The following is a 19,119-nucleotide window of genomic DNA, read 5'->3' as shown; positions in this document are numbered from 1 at the left end:
TTGCAAGGCAATTTGAGGTCGTGTTCACGTCCTGCTTATGCATAAAAACAAAAAAGCTGAAAATCAAAATAGATAGAAATTGATATCAAATGCCATAAGCGAATTCACCATCAAAATTATATCTAAGATTGTCATCCATATTGAAAATGACACTTTTGGTGAAGTTTGAAATTCCCAAGTAGCTGAAGTTGGGAACACCAACCAGGGATTTTTCAGAAACAGTCCAAAATTTCTTTCAAAACCAACCCAACATCTCAATGTTGAACTACTGAATATATTTTGAACAACGATCAATTATCACTCAAAAAACAGAACTTGTCCCCTCCCAACAACAGAAATGAACCAAAAAAATAAACGCTCACATAATTTATAATGAGATTAACAAATGCAAAAAAAAGTATTTACAGGACAAAAGACATCTGATTCCTGTGCAAAGAATGCTTAAACCTGCAATATAAAAGGGAACAAAGTAGAAATTTAATACAACAGATCTCTCAATAGTTGAGAAGGGAGTACTTAACGCGTAACACAATCTTCCCTTTGTCCACTCCCAGCTTTGCCCCCGTGACCAACCAATGGCCAGGCATATCTTGTGGGCCCTTTGACATCTCCGCCAAATCAACAATCTTTGCCAACTTCCCAATTTGACTTGAATTATCAGCCTTCTTATCATCTGAACTGCTGGGTCGTTGTGTTTGAGATGTATTTGAGGGGCTGTGATCCCATACCGATCTCCTTATCGTACACCCGGGTACTTTGGAGAAGAGAAGTTTGAGGTGTAGAACACTTTTGGCACCGAAATCCCATACACCCAACTGAGCTCCCGTTACAATGTGAACCCCAGAAAGATCGCCAATTGAAGTTTCGGTGTGCTCTATGGGTGCCGTGCTTACATTGGAGAAGTTCTTCCATTTGATTGGCTCAAACCAACGGCTGTCTTGTTCTTCGGGACCTTGCCATTTGGGTGCACCAATGGCAATGTGTGAGCCCCAGTGAGGTTCAAGAATCTTCGGAAGAGATGCTAGATGCTGCAAATGGACAGTGAGACGGTTTTGCTTGGATCCTTCGAGGCAAAGCCTGAGGCCGGTGACGGGTTTTCGTCCAACTGTTATCTGCAACCCATATCATTTCATTTCATATATTTGTTTCTCTACTTTCACAGAGAAATTCAAGAAAATGTACCCAATTTAAATCGAGAGCTGCTATTGGCACCCCTACTTTTACTTATTACACCCCAATTAAAAATAAAGAAAATAAGGGAATGGTTGAGAATAAGTAAAAGGTTGGGGTGCCAATAGAAACTCTCTCGTTTTATTCTGTTGCTAGATTTCTAGTTTTTGGGTTTAGCATTTTATACGAGCCTAATCATAATTGTAAACAAATACTGAAATTGTTTGAACAAGTGTTGTAATATTGAGAGATTATACTTTGAGCCAAACCTTGGTAATGTCTGAAGAGTGTGTTTTAATCTTTAATTTGGGTGTGATAAATAATTTAAGAAATTGAGGTAAAATAAGAAAACTTGGGGTGCCAATGGCAGATCTCTTTAAATATAACCATGTAAGCAAAACTAAAATTGTGGGTTGGTTCCATGGAATATTTTCCTACACATTATAACAGTAACAAGGCCAACTTTAAAAGTGAGAACTTTATCATTCTTGAAAGCCAGAAAACCTCTCTGTCTTGTAGAACATAATAGTGATTCTAAATTTTAATCCCAAGAACTGCATTTCAATAAAGGAGTAATATAAAAACATGAGGACTACCTGATCTGGGCTGACGAAAAGCTTGGAACCCATCAAGCTGAATTGAAGGGATGGGCATACGGGATCCTTTCTCTGATGGCCTGGAAGATTACTTTGTTCAGGCGCCCAAACTCGTGCAATTTGAAATTCCAAGAAATATTGTAGCTCCTCTATAGGTGGCTTGTCTGAGGGAAGAATTATGAAATTGTGAATTAAGGGTCTTTTTACTTTTTTCCCATTAAAAAAAAAAAATCAAGTACAGAGATTTTATTGAAAACAAGAGAAAAGTAATAGAACCTAAGAGGTCAGGGTACCTACAACTACAAGGGGAAATAAAGAAAAATAGCAAAAAGAGTACTCTCCCCCTTTGACAATAAACACTTGTCTAAAAACAAAACCCAAAAAAGCAATCCCCTAAAATCTGAAAAAAAAAAAAAAAAAATTGATGACGACTTATACAAAAGCTCTTTTAGTAGACATATCAATCTGCAGACCCACTTCTTCCCCAGCCATTAATATTTCTTCTGAAATCAAAGTTCTAGGACAAGTCCTCACCATAGTGACAAAAATCATCGATTTTTCGAAAAAGTTGAGACTCTTTCAGTCAGCTATTTAATCTTGAGTTATTCGCAAAGCTTTGAAAAAAATACATTTTTATATTATCCTTGATTTTTGCAAATCTTTTTCCAAATTTTCCTCATGAATTATTCGCAACTACTTACTTCGTCACCAATGTCCTCACTACGCTAAATCATGAACCCCCAGATAGGTTTCTCTTTCCCAGAAGAAAGGGTGAAAAGAACCAGAAAGTCTTCTTTGAGGAATGAGTCCCAACATTAACTACATCTCTCCACATATTGCAATAAAAGCCACTCCCCCAAATGACCCTTCTCTTAACTCTTGAAGTTTCAACACTAAACCTCCAAAGCCATTTCCCAATAAGCAGATCCCCGGGGAGTATAAAGGACTCATAAAGGATATCTGAAGGACTTGTACTCTTATTATTCCTCCTATCACCCTTCTTCACTCAGAAAATCTGATTATGTTAGAGTCCGCCGATACACCGAAAGAAGTCCCAAAGACCAGCGACAGTCTTATTGGTCCCAAATTTGATTCCTATGCAAACCATACATAGGCCTATAAAATCCACTGAAAACCCAGGGGGACTGAACATCAACAAAATTACAATGAATCGACCCAAAAAATGCACCAAATAGAGTCGCAGTAACCACAATGAACTTATTATCTTAAATGATCATAATTCCTCCAGCTGTTCCCATAAAGAGAAGATTACACCATCCAATCTCCCTACTAAATATCTCTACTAAGGGAATCCCCGCTAATATCAATCTTAGTATGAATATTTAAGATAGGGTGACCGTCCCTCCAACTTATTCCAAAACATACCACAGAAATTGGAAAAACTAGCAATGTAGCACTTCAATGGGAGAAGAAACTTCCAAATCCTTGGACTGGGGCATTTCAGGCCACAGTCTATTTTTCAAGGAGGCAAAATATTTGGTTTGTGGCCCCCAAGTTTGCAAAAATGTTATGAGCAGTCTAACTATTTCTTCAAAGGTCTTTGCAAGGATAAGCATGTGTGCATCTTTATGAAATGGAAGAAAATTACACATAATTCTGTCAGTTAAGCTGAAGTGGTCCACTCACTAAAGCAGTGAAAAATATGGTTTATTCAGGGCATATTTGCTAGCATTTTTTTTCCTGCTGAGGGCAAAATCTTTGGAATAAAGTAAATTCAAATAGAGAAAAGAAAATCATAGTACATAAAGAGAGTTCAAAGTTGCAAAATTTTCAGTTCTGGATATATTCAACAGCCTTGACAGTGCCAATCACTATACATGTGATGTTTGACCTTCACGAAGATGCACGATGAGCTATATGGGTATTGGTGTCGCACTTGAACCCATTTGCACCAAGGGAAACAACGAGGGGGATTTATTCAACAATAAAATTTATTGTTTAATTTCAAAATATTATGGATGGTCATTTCAAAAATGTCTTTTTTGTACACTTTTGTTGATTGTCAGACAGAAAAAGTATGAATTATGCCAATAATATGATTCAGAAAGTTATATGCTAATTTTCAAACAGGGTAGTAGCATGCAATAACTTCATGAAATAGTTGATACTTTTCTATGTAATAGTAAATAGTGATGACTAGAATGAAATTTGAAATTAAAGTTGATGTAGAATAATTAGGTGGTTTATCCTTGATCACAGAAACAAAATTAATGATTGATTTCTTCTTAGAAGGAAATATTTGAAATTCTGCAGAAAGAAACTATAACACAATTCGTTATAGATAAGAAACAAAGTAAATTCAAAATAAAAACTTACATTCTAGATATAAATCAATTGCACGGGTTAGATGTTTTATTCCAGTCAATCCATCCAGCAGAGAAACAATAGGAGTAAATGTCATGTTTATGACATCTGGTGCCGCACGAACAGTGTTTGTCCACTTGGAATGGCTCTGAACAAGATCATCACCTCCTCTCCTCCTAAAAATCACTGTTACATCCTGCACACACACACACACACACAAACAAAATTATAGACCGACCTTACTAAATATTTTCATACTTCAAGTAAACAGAATAACTATTGCCAGGAAATAATAAAATGCATCAGAAACAACAGTTTCCAAAACAGCTGGAACTACAAAACAACCTTGTGGTTGAAGAATCCCATAACATTTGTAAAAAAGTTGATCTCATAAGTATATTGATATGCCATTTTGGAATACTAGGATAGGGTACTTATATAAATAAAAAAAAGGATAGGGAAGTCATCGAAATTTCCACACTAAACAAACCTCCTTTTCAAACCAAACCATCATCTGGGTAATTCTTGACCGTGAACGGACATGTGGTTGCATACTTGCATTTGATAGACTAAACATAGGATCTCGAGCTACTCAAATCTAATCTCTAGGATTTACTTCAAACCACTGTGGACTGAGTTTTGGTAACATATCTGATCTGATGGTAGTAAAATTGGGCAATAAGGAATCACGTATGAAAATCTAAAACCTGTATCCCCAGAGAATAAAACAGCAGAGACAAGACAGTTATGTATAACTAGAAGAGTAATCATAGTAGGTTTTCTATTTTGCATGCTTATAATATATAATAATGGCCTGTACTAGATTTGGTATATTAGAATGGGGGATTCCCTAGGTGCTGTGTGTGTATGCTTAGTGAATTGATCCAAACTTGTTGAGAGAGCGAGCATGGTAGGAAGCCCAATAGAATCCAACTACATTGCTTTCGTATTTGGTTTGTGACAAGGACATCACGAGCATACCCTTCAGAGTGTTCCATAGGAGGAGACATAGAGAGTCATTGTGGATGGACAGAGTATGGACTTGAAATTCATGGACGAGCACCATTTTATGGACCCTTCCCATTGGGTAATTATATTTCATGTTTTTATTTAGTTTTATATTTAGGAGAGTCTATTTTAGTGTCTAGGATTAGTATTTGGGCTTATTTTCATGTTATACTAGCCCATGGTCTTAGTATTGGTCTTGCATCAGTTTGGTTTATCATATTGTTGTGTGATTATTAGTAGGTGTCATAAGCATGTTTCAAGCACAGTGTTACTCTTTTGCTAGCCCCTATACAATTTCTATTATTCCCGTTGGTTTGTCCCAATGGTTACTAAAAAAATGTCACGCAACTCAAGGGGATGATAAGAGGGTTGAAATTTAGTCACTGTTAGATTGCAAAGGGATTATGGAGCCTATCACCTTCTCAATTTACAAATGACCTTATTATTCATTGATGGCTCCCACGGTTCGTAGATCAAAACAGTTACTACGTTTTTTGTTTGTTTTCCAAAATGTTGTGCTTGTTTGCAAAGCTGGTGCCTAGTCACAAAATTATCAAGGATTGGTAGAAAATCCGTTTGAAGAACCATTTATCAAGGCATTTTCCCCTTTGGGGTTGAATTGTCTTGTTTCACAATAAGACTTAGCCGAATGGAGCTTTATATATTCCCATTCAACATTCCAACCAAACCTTCCCTCTCCGTAGATCCATCTGTTGTATCCGAGAAGTTATAAATCTGTGTATTTTTTATTTGGTAAGTTAAAAATTTTATTAAAGAAAAGAAAGAGGGTCAAGGTGACCCCCCCAAGCGTACAAGAAGAAGTCCCAACAAACACCTAGACTATAGCCAAGGTATAAACCTGTGTATTGATAAGACCATTCATTATATCTTGAAGCTTTGACTTCTCTCCTAAATTACCTTTGAAAGATTTCACAATTTCTCAGGTACAATGTTGATTTCTCACAACCCCCAACCTAAAAAAGTTCTTTTCGTTCAAATTAAAACCCTCTTTAGCATTTTCTTCTGCTTTAAATTAATGAGGTCAATGCCTCCATGTAAAGTTTGTGAGTTACTACAATCTATACAAATCAGGTTTCAGGGATGCACGTGTCATGCATCGAAGATCACACTCATTTTTAACTTCATGCCAAGAAAAATATTTTCCAAGAGCTACTTACCTCCTTCCCACTTAGATAAGGAGCACTAGAGAGCTGAGGGTCTATTTCTTGATTGTTAGAAATAGATGGATCCACAACCTGCTCATTTGGAGATATGCAAAAAACCTATTATCAGCATGAAATAAGTCCACAACTATATACTATGGCATCCAAAACATATAGGAATAAATTAGTATTATTTGAACGTAAAAGAAATACAACAAAGGTGAACTTCAGTAGAAACTAACCTTGTCACTGTATTTTAAGGGGCCACTACTGGGCTGGTTTTCCAAATCCAAAAATCTTTGATTTCCAATGCTTTTTACATATTTCTCAATGTCTGAAGCTGACAAAGGAGATGACTGATGTTGCTTGACATAAACTACGTCTCTACCACCAATAGTTGCAGATGTAATGATATGTGTTCCAAAATTTTCAATGAAACTGAAAGAGAAAGCAAAGAAACACTAATTAGAAACTTGAATGTGTTGAAGATGCGAACTTGATAAGTTGGAAAAGTCTATGATTGGTAATACTACAGATTTGGGATCAAAACCCCACCTTCACCCTTATCAATCGAAAAAAGAAACTTGATTGTGTCAAACCTTTGTAATCAGCTTGATTACCTATTTTTTCAGGATCTATGAGGTCCAAATCGTATAGACCATAAGGAAGGTCTGCAAGGGATATGGGCGTCATGTAAATTAATCTATGGGGGAAGACCCACCAATCGATGATTGACACCTGGGAGATCTCATATTCAAAATTGACTGATCTATTACATGATTTCCAATCTTCAAACAAGAAAGAATGGCTAGTCCATAAGAAAAAACCTACGTGTCATCATAGAGTGAGCACCATAATTGACTTTTAAAAAGGAGATCTACTATGTTTGACCCATCGAATGGTGAGGTTCTACTCCTATTGCTTGATGAGTAAATCTACTTCGTTTATAAATTGCATTATGTTATTGTTAAGAGTTCTTATTTAGTGTCGTGTGGGCCCAATACCTAAGCCCACATGACCAACCATATGTTTTTAATATAAAAGAGAGGCCGAACCCTGTTGGGGGTGACCAACTCAATCTCTTCTCTATTTTCCTCCTCCTTTCTTTAACCCTAATCTTCTACCATTAGATCTGCTTGAGTTCTCTTGTTTTTTTCTCTTTCCTTAATTCCTTTATTTTCCCTCTTCAATCCGGTACCCTAAGGCCTAACTTCCAAAAATGGATTGGGTGTTTAAGGTTTGCTTGTTTGTACCTAGATATTTATCTAGGACTTTGTTTGTATTTGTTTAAGGTGTATATGAGTGATTGGGGAATTGGTGGATAGTTTGAAGCCACAAAATTCAGTTTAAAAAAAAATTGTGAATGGTGTCATGTGAACAGTGCCTCGTGAATAGTGTTTTTTGCATGAACAATGCCTTTGCCAAAAAGAAACAATTGACTTTTTCAGATTCTCTATCAATAGTTTAAAATTTTTCCAGGATCTAATTTTTTTTTTTTTGGGTGTTTTTTGGATTTTGCGATTTTATTCCGATCATTATTTCCTAAGCCTCTCAACCCTAGTCGCATATCATAGAACATCCCAAGGGATACTTTATATTTTTTGAGATTTTTTTTTTTTATCTCTATGTGAATTTTCAGTTTACTTTTCCTCGGATGATAAATTTGGGGATTTTTTATTGTGTTGGTAGAAGAAGTCGTGGTGGCTGTGGTGGTGATTTGAAGTTTTCCTATTGTAGTTACATTAAGCAATTTTGTTGGGATAAATTGGGTAAACCTACTTGGGCCAATCATGCTCCAGAGGAACCTCCTCAAAGTTTTATTGATTCTACTCCTCAAACTACATCTAGAGCTACATTTTCCGATCTTACCACAAAATTGGAGAGAGATTCTTCAGAAGTTGACTACCTTGAGTGCAGTACCTACTACACCTACAATTACTTTAGGTAATCCCATGTTTATGACTGTTAAGTCTCCCTCATTTTGAATCATCGATTAAGGACCGAGTGCCCACATGTCTGGTATATCTCATTTCTTTTCTAATTTTCATTCTCTTAATTCTCACACTCATAATGTTGTTGAGAAAGGTGATGTTTTTCCAAACTCATCTCTTCTCTTATCTTCTACTATTTTGGTTTTTGATTTTCCTTTTAATCTACTTTATGCTAGTCAGCTTACAAAATCATCGCAGTGCTCTATGTAACTTCTTCCCTTCTTATTGTGTTTCAGGATCTCAAGACGAAGAAGATGGTTTGGAGCATGAGAAAGATGAATTATACAATTTAATGCGTAATGCGCCTGCGTCTGGGTCTGCCTTGAGTGTTTCAATTTCACTCTTTCAGTGGCACTATCCGTTGGGTCATGTGTCTTTGTCTAATTTACGTTGAGTTATTCTTAAGTTGAGTTCAGTGTCAGTTTTAGAATGTGAGGCTTGCCAATTGGGCAAGAATTACTATAGTTCTTTTCCTAATCGTATTGAGAGTCGTCAATCTAGTCTTTTTAAACTAATTCATATGGATATTTGGGGTCCATCAAGAATAAAAAATTTATCTGATTTTCATTACTTTGTGATGTTTGTGGATGATTATTCTTATATGACATAGCTTTTCTTATTGAAAGATCGCACTGAATTACATCGAGTTTTGCTTACTTTTTATAAAAAAAATTCCGTCCAATTTGACAAACTTGTGAAAATTATCCATTTTGATAATGCCTTAGAATACATGCAATCTTCTATTTAGTCCTTTCGTTCAGATGATGGCATTATTCATCAGACCAGTTATATTAATACTTCTCAAGAAAATGATGCTGCTAAGTAAAAATACCGTCACTTACTTGATGTTGCTTGCACAATTATGTTTTAGATGCATGTACCTAAGCCTTATTGGGGTGATGCTATCCTCGTAACTTGTCATCTTATTAATTGCATGCCATCATTAATTTTAAATGGTCAATCACCTCTCTCTGGTTTATCCTTAAGTTCATCATTTTGTTGTTACTCCTAGAGTCTTTGATTGTTCACTAATTTGAACCTAGGTTGAATAAACTTTCCCCAAGATCTATCAAATGTGTCTTTCTAGGTTATTTTCGTACATAAAAAGAGTATAGGTGTTATTATCTTGTCACTCAACACTACTATGTAAGTGTTGGTATGACATTATTTGAGTCTACACTTATTTTTCTTCTGTTGGTGCTTCATTTGATTTGGGTCTTGTATCTTCAAGTCAGGGGGAGCTGTCTCTTACAATTTTCTCCTCTCCTATGCTTCCAATTCTTCATGCAGGTGACCCTTCCACTGAGTCTCTTCAAGTATATCAACACACTCGTTTCTAAGCACCTTCATCTTCTCTGCCAGCTCCAAATCCTTCACCAGCTTCACTTGAGGTTCTTCCACATCCACCAGTATTTACTTCTACCCCTAGTGATCTTCTTATTACTTAAAGGAAATATACTAGAACTTGCACTAAGCACCCAATTACTGATTTTGTGTCTTTTCATTAGATGTCACTTTCATTTCGCTAATTTCCACTTTCCTTGTCGGCTATTTCTATTCCTATTTCCTGTACGCAGGCATTATCTTCCTTTGGGTGGAAACTAGCTATAGATGAAGAGATTGCAGTCTTTCATCATAATTATGCTTGGGACCTATCTTCGCTTGCACCTGGGAAGCAAGTTGTGGGGTGTTGATGGGTGTATACAATCAAGTATCTTCCTGGTGGATCTGTTGAGAGGTTGAAGGCTAGCCTTGTAGTCAAGTGCTACACACAAACTTATAGGGTTGATTATAGTGAGACTAGTTCTCTAGTGACTTGCCTAAACTTTGTTAAAATTCTTATTTCTGTTGCAATGTGTTATGCTTGGCCCCTTATATCAATTGGATATTAAAAAATACCTTTCTACATGGAGACTTGCAGGAAGAGGTATATATGGAGCAACAACCTGGATATGTTGTCTTTGGTAAGACTGGACTAGTGTGCCGCTTATGGAAAACAATCTATGGGTCGAAATAGTTGCTTAAAGATTGGCTCGATAAATTTAGCTCAGTTGTTCTCTCCTATAAATTTGTTAGGTTTACTTCTGATCATTCAATGTTTGAGAGGTACTCTTTTGGTGGAATTATTGTGTTGATAATTTATGTGGATGATATCATCACTGGAAGTGATCCTAGTGGTATCCTAGATTTGAAGACTCATCTAGCCAAACAGTTTTACACTAAAGACTTGGGTCTTCTTCGCTACTTCTTGGGTATTGAAGTAGCTCGCTCCAAAGAAGGTATTAGTTAGTCTTAAAGGAAGTATGTTCTAGATTTGTGATCTGAGACTGATATTGATGTAGTAAAAGCATGTGAATCAAAAGATTCAATAGATTATGTTCAATGGAACACTCAAAATCAATTTAAATCTATAGATTCAATTGATAAACAATTAATAGCTTGAAAGAAAATAAAGCATAAAACTCAAAAGTAATTAAGAGAAAAAATAATTGAATTGATTGGATTATTATTAATTTTCGGATTTAGAGCTCCTTATGTACATAACCCTATCATAACAACTTAGAATCCTTCTAAAATACTAGAAATTAACATTCTTAACCTATCAATAACATACTACTAATTTTCTAATCCCATTAGAACTCAAATTGAACACTTCTAATTATAGTCAAAATAAAAACGAATTTAAAACAAATTAAAAGCTAACAAGAAATTATACTCCTAACATAACTATGAAATAAAAATCTTACAAAAATTCTAACTAAGATTGTAGATGTCCTACATCAGGTCCCAATTCTTGAAGGAAACTCGTCATCGAGTTGTTTTTGAAGGTTTTTTCTTTTCTTGTTTTCTATTCATCGATCTAATCCACTTCCAGTGATATCCGCTCTTCAAAGTTAGTTTAGAGAATATAATTAACCATAATATATCATCAAGCAAAATCATCACATAAACATTATCGTTTATCTTCTTCAAAATAAGAAGAGATCCAATTTTCTTCAATTGGTCTTATTGTAAGTTTCGGCAGGGAAGTGATCTTTACTAAGATAAATCATAATCAAGTCTCCTTCTTCATACCTCTTAAATCTTCTATGCTTATCACCATTGGCTATGTACTTGTTAGTAGAAACTTCAAAGTTCTTTTTCACTTGTTCCTTCAATATGTCATACTCTTTTGGACTCATTCCGTAATAGGACAGATTTTGGAGACTTACACCAGGCACCAAATCGATGTGGTGTTGCATATTTCTTATGGGAGGCAATGAATCTGGCAAGTCCGAAGGAAGAAGATAAGAAAATTCATTAAGGAAGGGTCGCAATTGATGAGAAACTTGAGTAAGAGAGTCTCGGTTGGAAGGTTGCACTACAATCAAGAACACTTGGCTTATTTTCTTTAAGTTCTCATTGATGTTGGTAGAAACAAAGTATATTCCATTCTCCTTGACTAGTTGGGTAGCCTTGGACTTTGAATGGGAAGGGTCTTTGACACCATTATGGATAAAAGAATAGGTGTTGACCTTGCCCTGGTATATGACATCATTGTCATGAAGCCAAGGTCTTCCCAAGAGGATGTGGCATGCTCTCATTGAGACAATGTCATATATAACCTCATCCTTATATTTCCCAATGCTAAAAGAAAGAGAACATTGGCTTGTCACATTCTTCTTGCACTCATCGTCCACACCCATCCTATAGAATAAGGTGTAAGGTGTTGCGTAGTGGGTAGCTTGAATGCATCGACCAAGCGGTTTGAAATTATATTTTCCGAACTTCCACTATCTATAATTAATTGACACAACTTACCTTGCACCTTGCATGTAGACCGGAAAAGACTATTTCGAGTTGAAAGATCAACATGTTGTATTGGCAATAAGTTACGAATAATATAACTGAGATGTTCACCTTCTTCAAACTTTTCAAATTGGACTTCCAATTCAATTTTAGTGATAAAGTCTCTATCACCAGTTATCAATATGAATCATAACAAAAGTTCTGATATCACTTGATGTAGCAGAAGCGTGTGAATTAATAGATTCGATAGGTTGTGTTCAATGGAACACCCAAAATCAATTTGAATCAATAGACTCAATTGATAAACAATCAAGAACTTGAAAGAAAATAAAACATAAGACTAAAAAGTAATTAAGAGTGAAAAGATAATTAAATTGATTGATTATTATTATTCATTTTCGGATTTGGAACTCCTTATATAGATAATTCCATCATAACAACTTATAATCTTTCTGAAATACAAAAAAATTCCTAACCTATCTATAATATAATATTAACTTTCTAATCCTATTAAAACTCAAATTGAACACTTCTAAACACTTCTAATTATAGTCTAAATGATAAAAACGAATTTAAAACAAATTAGAAACTAACAAAGAATTGTACTCCTAACATAACTATGAAATAGAAATCCTACTAAAACTAGAAATAGAAATTCTACAAAAACTCTGACAAAGATTGTAGATGTTCTACATCAGATACTTTGGGTTCTAAACCAACTGATACTCCTATGGACCCCACTACTAAGCTTAATATTGTACAGGGAGATTTATCTTGTTGCAGGGCGTTAGGATAGGTTAGCTGGCAAACAAATCTATCTGACTGTCACTCACCCAGAATTACCTTTGCTGTGGGAGTAGTTAGGTAATTTATGCATCTTCGCGACAGACTCATTGGAATGTTGTTTTTAAGATACTGAGGTATCTAAAGGGGTCACCAGACAAATGATTATTATACAGAACTTCACCTCTTATATCCATTACTGGCTTCTCAGATGTTGATTGGATGGAAAGTAGGACTAATTGTAGAACTATTTCTGGGTATTGTACCTTCATGGGAGGTAATTTGGTGACTTGGCATAGTAACAAATAGCAAGTTGTAGCTTGTTCTAGTGTTGAAGCAGAATACAGGGCGATGACACACACTGCATATGAGATGCTTTAGGTTGAGAGTCTTGTAAAGGAGATGGGGATTGAAGTTCCAACTATTATGCCCAAGTATTGTGATAACCAGGTTGTTAGCTTCATAGCTAGTAATCCAGTATTCCACGAGAGAACCAAGCATAATGAAGTTGATTGTCACTTTATTCGTGATATGGTGATGGCTAAGAAGATATCTACTCCCTATATCAAGTTAGAAAATCAATTAGAAAATGTTCTCACAAAACCATTGTCTAGGAGTTCCTTCATTACTTTTTGTACCAAGCTGGATATGTCAAATTTGTATGCTCCGGTTTGAAGGGGAGTATTAGAGTTTTTATTTAATGTCATGTGGGCCCAATACTTAAGCCCACACGACCAACCACATGTTTTTAATATAAAACAAAGGCCGGACCCTATTGGGGATGACCAACTCATTCTCTACTCTATTTTCCTCCTTCTCTCCCTAATCTTCTAACATATAAGCTTCACCCACAAAACATAAACTTTCATTGAATGAGTACACTATATTAATCCTAGTATTCTAGACTAGAATTATCAAGAAAAAGGAGCTAACACAATAGTCACGTGATTCATGCCTACGTAACAAGAAGTGAAACGGTTTTTTTTATTTTTTTATTTTATTTTTTTATTTTTTTATAATCAAAACAAATATATTAGAAGAAAGACGATCAAGGTGACCAACCAAAAGCACAAAAAACCAACAAACCAGAAACCTTACAAATTCCAAAGAGACTCCCATCTAAAGACAAACTCCTCAAAAAACACCTTTTTAAAAGTACTGTATAACTTGCACCAATAAAACAACAACCTAAGAAGTGAAACGGTTTACCTCGCTAAAGATGAGGGATCCCAGGAATATGGAACAGCACGTGTGATTTCCTTGTGCAAAACTAAAGATGGTTTTGCCAATTTAACCTTAAATAGGGGGATATAATATCCATCCATGGCAAGGGCTTTTGTAGCAGCGGCATCAACTGGCCAAGAACCAGTGAAATTGAACATAGTATAAAAGCTTCCAAGGGGGATGCGGCCCGGTATGCCAGACTTCTTATTAAAATGCTCTGCCATCTGGAACATCATCAAGGCCTCATCATTAAGAATATTGTATATCAAAATTATACAGATGAACATATTGACGGTTCTAAAAATTTGAACTACAACTTTCATTTCTTTTCTGTAAAAGATACAAACAAGATGGATTTAGAACCCCTATTGCCTTTTGAGAAAAGAAACAAAATAGGATATAATATCTTACGAAAGAAAACTACATTTTAACTAGGTTTTTTTTAACATTTTGTTTTTATAAAACCAAGTTGCAACTGAATAGTAAATGGGCTTGTAAAGGTCAGTTTTACAGACAATCATGCAGTTACTGTGACCTATCAGTATAAGAAAGGCTCAAACCCAAAAGGTTAGAAAGGAGACACCTTCAGCATTTAATCTGTGAAATCAAAGCCATGCATTAGAGTTGCAACCTTTTTTCCGATGACATCATTTGCTAACAAATTCTTACCCTCCTTCCATTATATATTTACCCTCGTTGTTGTGTTTGAAAGTAGGGCCAACAGGACAGTTACCATTGTATCCAGACCTACATATTACAAATCAAATAGGAGTCTGGATATCGGAATGGAAAATGATAATAAAACTTCAATACCCCAAGGTCCCCAAACCAGACCTAAGTATTACTGGGTTCCAAAGAGTCAGAACCTGTATTCTATCAGATCGCGAAGAGCAGGTCGGGTAGTTGAGTACCTATTGACCACCCTACATGAATGCCTTGGTGGTATGCACATTAGTTATCGAACAACGAGCATAAATGCCAAGGTAGGTTCAGCTAAAAGGGATGCTACCCACTATTTGTAGCTGTGACAATGCACAAGTATCAATCAATGATGAGTGGGCCATAAGAATAACAGTCAGAAGTAATTAGAGTTGATATCTATTACATGATAATGTTAGATACTCCTCATGTCGAGTAGCTAGCACTCTATAATCTTAGGCGAAAAGTGTATCCAATCATATTATTCTGATCCCATGGATGAATATTCAGAGCAACATGTAATCTCATCTGGCCTGTTTGTTTCCCTTGCTCTCATAAAACTGATAGAAAGGTCGATGCTGTTGACTCATACATTCAATTATACTCGGGCTTCAATTTGAAACTTCTCTCGCCAACATTATAAATGGAGAAAATCTTTCTGATCTTGATATGGTCCTTGCTTAAATTATCCATGAAGATACTTGGCTTTACGCTAAGGAAATCCTTGGTATAGAAGGAATAACTTCATGGCAAAATCCGAGTGACACTTGATGTCATTAGTGTAAAAGATTTGGACAACTTGTGGACTTGTAGTCCAACTCATTTGAAATATTTTCCATAAAATTGGATTCATGTGAATTTTCTCCATAAAGTTGGACCCTTTTTGAAAGTTTCCTGTGAAGTTAGGTTCATTTTGATCTTTTCCATAAAATTGGACCCTTTTGGAAAATTTCCAGAAGTTGGACATATTTGAAGTTTTTTCGTAGTGCTGGATCCATCTGAATTTTCCATAAAGATGGACTTATTTGAATCTTTTCCATAAAATTGGATTCTTTTGAAATTTCTGGTCCTATCTGAGAACAAAGAGAAGCAAAATCCAAGAACATCACACCTACCATACAATGGGCGGATCTTCTATGAATGTATACATCAACTATAATGAGATCCATGTTCCTCCACCTCTAGCTGGCTCTTCTCTCTCCCAACCAGCTGTCAAACAAATGATTCAAGAAATTATTGATTTGGCTATCCAAGGTGTTATCTCCACTCCCCTTTATATGTTGTATTCCAGATACTATTCATCCATCCTCTCATTGGTTCATTGTGTCAGGTGGCACTGATCACATGATGAAGGCACACTACAACTACTCCATTATCTATCTATCGCATAATAATCCTCACTACAAATTGGATGGTTTCATCATCCACTTCTCCATTTCAGTGTCTCATTCTCAAATTTGTACCAAAATAGTATGCAAATCTTAATTTTTGCTGGACAAAAGACTCAACTACATGTTAAGTTGATGTCTTTTTAATAAACCACCAGTTGCGATCATCAGCTCATTATTACCAGTCCCCACATGCGCACACACACTCACAAAAAAAGAAAAAGAAAAGAAAAGAAAAGAAATCAAAGAAAAGAAGTTATACGTATTTAAATCAAAGCAAATTCTAACCCCCAAACCATATCATCAACTACTATCGAATCATAAGCATTCCATAACCAAGAGGTTAGCACAACCTATCTCTTTCAAACTGCTTAAACAAGGAGACATCCTCTCACATGCACAAAAGGTGATTAAAGAACCAAGATAATGCAGTGCATGAGGTGACATCCCCTAAAAGAATAACATGTTTCATCACTAACCCAAGATGGATCAATTTCACATTCTGACATTCGTGGTTCTCAGTCAATCCAATCAAAGATTTTTCTTTTTGGATAGGTAAAAACAGGTGTAGGTGGGTATTGATCCCTGGTTGGTAGCATTATCAGTCATAGACTTTACAACCCAAGGTGACACCTTCACCCCCCCCCCCCCCCCCCCCCCCAAAAAAAAAAAAAAAAAACGAAGAATTTGTTTTTCCTCTTTCATATCAAATTTCAAACAGAACAACGAATTAGCAACCAATTACCACCACCTCCACACACACACACACACAAGATTCAAACAAAGAAATATCCCATTATTAAGCAAGAAAAATATATTGGCGGCGAATAGCTCAAACAAAATCAGGACAACCAGTAAAAAATGAAAATTGAAACAACCTCTATAAACACCAGAACTCAACAAACAAAACGAACCCAATTTGAAAATTTCCTAACCAAGAAAACCCAAATCAATTTAAAAAAAAAAACCAAAGGAACTCATGAAATCAACAAATCCTACAAACCACCAGAATCCAAGAGAGAGAAAAAAAAATACCCTCTTAATAATTCAGGTATTCAAACAGACCCAAATCAAGAAAACCAAAAACCCATCAACGAAATCGATTCAAAAGGTTACCTCATGAAAGCTACAAACAGGGGTGGTCTCTCTAAAGATCTCCCCTTGTGAGCACTCGACATCGACTGAGACATTAGTAAGAACAAGACCATCTTCTGAGATTACAAGATCCCTAATTTGTGTCTCATCGAAGTGAACGAGACGAGATCCTGGAGCACCTTTGCAGTAGAGGAGTCGAATATCAGAGGTGACATCGAAGCCTCGACCAAGAGCTTGGATTGAGTTGCAAAGAGTTGTGGTTAGAGCAGTTGAGCTTGAACTTGAACTTGTTGTTGGGGGAGGTGATGATGGTGGTGATTGCTCCATGTGATGATGAATATGATAATGAAGAAGAGAAAATCTTTCATTGCTGATGAACAGAATTGTTGCTTCTTGGCTTCATTTTGACCTTTTTTTTTTTTTTCGTTGGTTTGTTTGTCAAAGGCAGGTTTTTTAGTTTGACTGTAATTCTGTAATAATAAGATCTCACCAAAAACGCGTTTTCTTAATTAAGGTTTCTGAGTTGACTGGTCCTCCCTCTCTATTTGTTCAAAAGTCCAATCCAAAAATGTTGTCTTGGTTCAATCTGTACGTCATGCTTTTCTACTTATGTTTACATTTTTTTGGAGAAAGTCTACATTCGCTATTCTTTAAAATTGATGGCTATATAGTCTTTGGCCCAACTCTTGTATGAGCCACTGGTACAAAGTGCAAACTAATCCAAAGGTGTCTTTGAAAATAGGAGGTTTATTGTGCGAGTTAACAACTCACACAAGTTAATGATTTGTGTATGTTTGGAAGACTCAAGTAACACGAGTTGGCAACTCACCAATGTTTGAACTTTTTTGTCATTTGTGTAGCTCAACATCCATCCTTAAGAGGTGAAAGTTGAGACCATTCGAGATAAAAGGTTCAACAAGTCTCACCTTTTATATCATTTCCATCAAAGGTACTCTCTCTCTCTCTTATCATCTTCATTGCAGGTTCTCTTTCTTTCTCTATCTCGAAAACTTTACTTCCACCCAAAAGGATGGACGTTCACAACTTTCTTTGTCGAAGAAACCAAGTTATTTCTCTCTCTTTGATTAGACATAATTTATTGATCAAAAATTCAAAATCTCCTAAATTGTATTAGACATCAAGGGAGAAGAGAAGAGAGAGAGAGGAGTCACAAAGATAACAACAATGCAATCAACAAAAGGTCTTGATCTACAACAACAACAACAATGGATGGTGATACAGTATTGATGATGCTGCAACATTACTGATAAGGTCCCATAAAATTATTTTTGAGACCATAATTACCCAAGGATTACCTACACTTGATTACTATTTTTTTCCAACTAAAAACAAATCATATAAATGCCAAATTATTGATAGTTAAAAGAATTTCTATTGATTGCAGGTAAAAAGGCTAATCGGAGGCAAATAAAAATAAAACAAATTTTGCACTACAATGCTCAAGCCAAAATGAGTCATCCACTCAAATCTCAGAGCAAAAAGCTACAATGCCACTGCGCTGCAATGACCTTGTAGTGCACTATGATAAGCATGGGGAGATTAGCCTTGAGATTCATACTGAAGTTTCTAGACCTTTTGGCTATTATAATGATGGATCTGTCTCGCAGCAACTAAAGTGAATATGACCAAAAAACCCGAAAGAAAATTCTATAAATAGAATAATTGTCTCAAAGAAAAGGTCACTCTCCCTTCTTCCTAATTCTACTATCTAATTTTCTAGTTTTTGTGAGAAAGAGAGTTCTTGTAGAATGAGAGTTAAAAGAACCTTCTCTTCCCCTTTCTTCTTTATTTCTTCTTATTATCCAAGTTTAGTTTTCTTTTAAGCTGTATAATCAAATAACTTCAAGCTGATTTTTGGAATCAAAGA

The 19,119-nt window shown here is 35.7% G+C and overlaps 1 protein-coding gene across 1 annotated transcript; it reads right to left on the bottom strand.

The window, feature by feature from the left end:
* Positions 1–338: 338 nt before the first annotated feature.
* Positions 339–17,685, bottom strand: CAD1 (MAC/Perforin domain-containing protein). Its single transcript, XM_086420343.1, has 7 exons — positions 17,253–17,685; positions 14,035–14,273; positions 6,505–6,700; positions 6,278–6,355; positions 4,104–4,287; positions 1,767–1,930; positions 339–1,112 (listed from the first exon to the last, which is right to left on the bottom strand). The coding sequence occupies exons 1-7, from the start codon at positions 17,556–17,558 to the stop codon at positions 495–497; spliced, it is 1,785 nt and encodes a 594-aa protein (XP_086276469.1). The 5' UTR covers positions 17,559–17,685; the 3' UTR covers positions 339–494.
* Positions 17,686–19,119: the final 1,434 nt, after the last annotated feature.

Source organism: Akebia trifoliata, chromosome 13 (genome assembly GCF_017979445.1).
Source record: "Akebia trifoliata isolate Shusen 1 chromosome 13, ASM1797944v1, whole genome shotgun sequence".
NCBI classification, from domain to species: Eukaryota; Viridiplantae; Streptophyta; class Magnoliopsida; order Ranunculales; family Lardizabalaceae; genus Akebia; species Akebia trifoliata.
This window is presented reverse-complemented; position numbering and strand designations above follow the sequence as displayed.